Source organism: Protomyctophum bolini (genome assembly GCF_963924005.1).
Source record: "Protomyctophum bolini genome assembly, chromosome: 6".
Classification (NCBI taxonomy): domain Eukaryota; kingdom Metazoa; phylum Chordata; class Actinopteri; order Myctophiformes; family Myctophidae; genus Protomyctophum; species Protomyctophum bolini.
The window spans coordinates 44,478,601-44,483,600 of record NC_137867.1 but is presented as its reverse complement, the minus strand read 5'-3'; the positions used below and the strand labels follow the sequence as shown (position 1 = coordinate 44,483,600).

At 46.8% G+C, this 5,000-nt stretch overlaps 1 protein-coding gene across 2 annotated transcripts in view; it reads right to left on the bottom strand.

Moving 5' to 3' along the window:
* The window catches only part of aacs (acetoacetyl-CoA synthetase), a 72,427-nt gene that overhangs the window by 36,770 nt on the left and 30,657 nt on the right, over nt 1-5,000 (bottom strand). Inside the window, exons 7-9 of one of the 2 annotated variants that reach the window (XM_080766411.1) lie at nt 4,496-4,577; nt 2,976-3,077; nt 2,307-2,358 (exon numbers count right to left, since the gene is read on the bottom strand). In XM_080766411.1, coding sequence (XP_080622537.1) covers nt 2,307-2,358; nt 2,976-3,077; nt 4,496-4,577 — 236 coding nt within the window. Of the gene's footprint in view, nt 1-2,306; nt 2,359-2,923; nt 3,078-4,495; nt 4,578-5,000 lie in introns of both variants that reach the window. The other variant, XM_080766410.1, reaches the window with a different exon arrangement.

Genomic DNA, 5,000 nt, shown 5'->3' with positions numbered 1-5,000 from the left:
TTTCATTCAACTGACCGTCCTGTGCTTTCGACTACAGCCTACAAGCCTGCCGTTTGCTCAGCCGTTTCTGTCTCAAATAGATTAGAATTAGTCAGTGTAGAGGGAGAAACTACACGACAGTTGACACACAAGTATCCTCTACGACGTGTTACCCACAATTCCATTAAATATTTGCTGCACAATGGAGTGATGAAACTGAACGGCGAACGGAATCGATGGCACAAATCTAATGACTTCTTTGACTATAGACAATATTATATAAACACAATTTACTTCAGGGACATTTTGGATATTTTCTTCTACAGATAGTGTATAGTTACGTTTCTTATGTGCTCTCGCTAAGACGTGTGTGTGTGTGTGTGTGTGTGTGTGTGTGTGTGTGTGTGTGTGTGTCTGAGGTTGATGGAAAAGTGACACATCTGTTCACTGTTGGGGGGGGGGGGGTCACACTAGGGAAACTCTGGTAACAGATGTGACCTGTGTGTGTGTGTGCGTGTGTGCGTGCGTGCGTGAGCCTCCCTTGTGAATATGATCACGTCTAACGCTGTCGGGTAAAAAAAAAAAATCATTCCGTTTATTTATTTTGTATTTATTTTTAGGTAAAAGCGCTACTCTTGTATGATGATGAAGCAGGGCATTCATTTATGGGAAAAAAAACAACTACCAACATTATTTTTAAATGTTTGTGCCCGGCAGCGTTTCGATCGACAGGCAACCTTTTCCATGCATTTTGATGACGCTCTCTTAACCAATTCTGACCTGAGATCAGATTCATACGAGGTTTCCACTGGACACACACTGGTCTGATGAACCCATTCTGACCTGAGATCAGATTCAAAAAATGTCCGTCATTCTTCGATTTTTCAAAAATAGCAGACCTACAAGCTCGTAGCGCGCCACTCGGTGGCGCGCTATGAGCTTGTAGATCTGCTATTTTTCAATAGCTAAAGCATAACATGATGCTAACACCAAAACGGGTGCCCGCCCAGAATGGGCTAATGTCATTCAACGCTGCAATCTCCAGCCAGCTGTGCACGAGATGGACAGTACAGTAATACTGTATACTGTACGCAAGCGCTCTCCTGCTGCTTTAACCCATTTAGGCCTGACGGCGACATTTAAATCATGTCTTTTTCTGAAGACAAAAAAAAAAACATGTTTCTATGTGTCAGTTGTTCTCAAACATATTCACGTCAAGGAACCCCGAATATATAATGTATGACATCATTGGCCCCGCCCCCACCGACCCCCCATCTGAAAATATGTAGTTCCAGCTATAGGGGACCCTCCCCGTATAGCAAAGATTTGAGTTAAAAACTCGCTCTGAAAGAACATATATTCAAAGATTTCAGGCACATTTTCACGATTTTTTCTAAAATAGCAGATCTACAAGCTCGTAGCGCGCCACTCGGTGGCGCGCTATGAGCTTGTAGATCTGCTATTTTTCAATAGCTAAAGATAATGCTAACACCAAAAGGGGTTCCCGCCCCAAAATGGGTTAATCTTTTCCGCTTCAGGACCATTTCCCCCCCCCCGACGCTAATGCGCGTCAGCGGAGCATGAAAACACACCGACCGCTATGTAAATACACGCTCGCCATAAAGAAACCCATGCATGGTTATTATGCTAATGGCAGCTCTTTGTTTTGGACATGATTTCAGTTTCAGTTTGAAGGTTTGCAGGCTATAGCGGAGCGCACGGTAAAATCCGAATTGAACCCGCGAGGGAACGGGCAACACGTGTACATTTCCTTAACATCTGAGAGCTAATTAAAGGGACACTTCACCCTTTTTGCAAAAAGATATATGTTAATGACGTTTAGAAGCTTTAGATCACTTTCCTGGGGGTATTTATGTGTGTAATATGTGGTTTTAGATATTTTAGATTGTAGAAGTGAGCCTGTTGTCTCTGATGTCATGGACACTGGTCTCACTACCTTCCTGGACTACAATTCCCATAATTCTTTGGTGCACTGCTCCTCCTTGTTGATAGGGGGAGAGCTGTCTTACTGAGACAACATGTAGTCCAGGAAGGAAGTGAGCCCAGTGTCCATGACATCAGAGACAACAGGCTCACTGCTACAATCTAAAATATCTAAAACCACATATTACATACATAAAGACCCCCAGGAAAGTGTTCTAAAGCTCCTAAACGTCATTAACATATATTTTTTTGCAAAAAGGGTGAAGTGTCCCTTTAAGTTGTCCTTTTCCTCATTCATTCGACTTCGTACATTTGCGGCATTTGCAGCATTTGCAGCATTTGCGGCATTTGCGTGCGTGCGTGCGACCCGTGCGTGCCCTCACCCCAGCAGAGTGGACCATGCATTTGGGGGCTCCCGTGGTACCAGAGGAGTATACATGATGAACAGACTCACCCCAGCAGAGTGGACCATGCATTTGGGGGCTCCCGTGGTACCAGAGGAGTATACATGATGAACAGACTCACCCCAGCAGAGTGGACCATGCATTTGGGGGCTCCCGTGGTACCAGAGGAGTATACATGATGAACAGAACTCACCCCAGCAGAGTGGACCATGCATTTGGGGGCTCCCGTGGTACCAGAGGAGTATACATGATGAACAGACTCACCCCAGCAGAGTGGACCAGAGGAGTATACATGATGAACAGAACTCACCCCAGCAGAGTGGACCATGCATTTGGGGGCTCCCGTGGTACCAGAGGAGTATACATGATGAACAGACTCACCCCAGCAGAGTGGACCATGCATTTGGGGGCTCCCGTGGTACCAGAGGAGTATACATGATGAACAGAACTCACCCCAGCAGAGTGGACCATGCATTTGGGGGCTCCCGTGGTACCAGAGGAGTATACATGATGAACAGACTCACCCCAGCGGAGTGGACCATGCATTTGGGGGCTCCCGTGGTACCAGAGGAGTATACATGATGAACAGAACTCACCCCAGCAGAGTGGACCATGCATTTGGGGGCTCCCGTGGTACCAGAGGAGTACATGATGAACAGAGGGTGGCTGAACGGGAGCTGCTCAAACTCCAGCTGAGGATGCTGGTCCCCGTCGCGCCGGCCCGACGCCAGGAAGTCTTCTAAATACACACTGAGAGAGAGAGAGAGAGAGAGACAGAGAGAGAGAGAGAGAGACACAGAGAGAGAGAGAGAGAGAGAGAGAGGGGGGTAACCGTCAGGGTTGTATGTTATTCACTCGTCGTCTCTGTGTATCGTTGCTGTGTTTTCACACAAAACATTGGGGAAAAACATCTGTGCACTTTTGCAATGCTGCGCGAAGCGTCACGTCTTTCAGCTTGTATAGCTCTATACTACTTTTCCTACTATTCCCATAGTGTCCACCAGGGGGTGATGAACGTGTACAAATGTGGGCCAAATCTTGGACCCCTATATAACACTTTCAGAGTTATATACAAATGGATCAAAAGATGTAGATCAATAAATGAAAGGACCAGTAGAAAACCATTCAGCCACTAGATGACGGTTCACAACGATGACGCGCGAGAATATATTTAGGGTGAAAGAGCTTGTGAGCTTGTAGATCTGCTATCTTCACAGAGTGTTCATAATGTGGAGCTCTAGGTCGGCCTGGGCCAAATATGGAGATTGTAACGTGGGTTAGTAGAACGGTGCACGTTGGGCAGTTATGTACGTACGTGTCCCTTTTATGCCCATGATGTTCTGTCAGGCATGCCCAAATATGGAGTCTATGCAGATGTCAGAACATCATTGTGACGTCAGAACAGGCCAGCTCCATATATGGAGTGCATGTCCAGAGCCCGGGCAGAGGCATTTGCGCCGTTTCTGGACCACGGTGTATCCCACCCATAGAGTATTAAAAGGATAGAGACAGGGGGCACGGTGGCACAGTTGGTAGTGCTGTCGCCTCACAGCTAGAAGGTCCTGGGTTCGATTCCCGCTCGGGACGCTGTGGGTGCTGGCGGCGTGTTTCCTCCTCCGCGTCATCAGTGCCCATACGCGAAGGCGGGGTTGGCGAAAGGGCCTTTCTGTGTGGAGTTTGCATTTCTCCCCGTGTCCCCTAGGGTAGGTACCCTCACAAAAAACATGCAGTAATCCTGGTCTCTAAACTGCCTCCCCCTGGCCAGCCGGGGCGCCTGATGGAGGGGAAAGGAACTGGTTGGAATAACGTGTTCCTTCCACGCGCTACGTCCAACCAGGGAAACTCCCCCCTGTCAGGTGTAAAGGAGCAACTTGGACACTCAGGCATGAAGGAAGCATGAGTTCAAGTCCGTTGCTCTCCACTTGTCCCCCATATATGGGGACTAGGTTGGTGGAGGGTGTGTATAGAGCCCAGGGTCACATTAGACGATTGACACAGGGGTGAAAAATATCAACAAAAAAGATCAGCTTTTCACCGAAATGTCACAGCCTGGTGTCAATGTGCCCTGCCATTTGCAGACCGCCCATGTCTGTTGTACCTTGTGTCTGTTGTACCTTGTGCCTTGTGTCTGTTGTGCCTAGTGTCTGTTGTGCCACATCATGCTGTACCTGTTGGGGATCTTGGAGAGGTCTATGTCCTGTTTAGAACGAACGTAGGGAATGATCACCACCTTCTTGAGGTCCGGAAGTCCTGAAGACAAACACAAACACACATCCGGACCAGTTAATTAAACTCCTACTGTACATAGCCTCGTTCCCAGCCTTAGTCATCTGCGAAGAGAAAAGCCTGGTCACAACCTAAGACAGAGAGAAAAGCCTGGTCACAACCTAAGAAACCAATACAAACTGACTGCAAAAATAACCTTAATTATTATAATTGAGAAGATATATCATAAATGAATACTAAAACCAGATATAATCATTAAGGAAAGTTATGCATGTACTACTAAGTGTACTATGTAAAAGCTTCATTTACATTTTCCAAAAAATAATTAATAATTTGGGGACGCCCCCCAAAATAATTTGGGTTGAGAACCCCTGGTGTAGACTGTCTGGTACAACATGCGTTTAGAAAAACTGACAGTTTGACGTTGGCGTAACCTGGCATACTGAA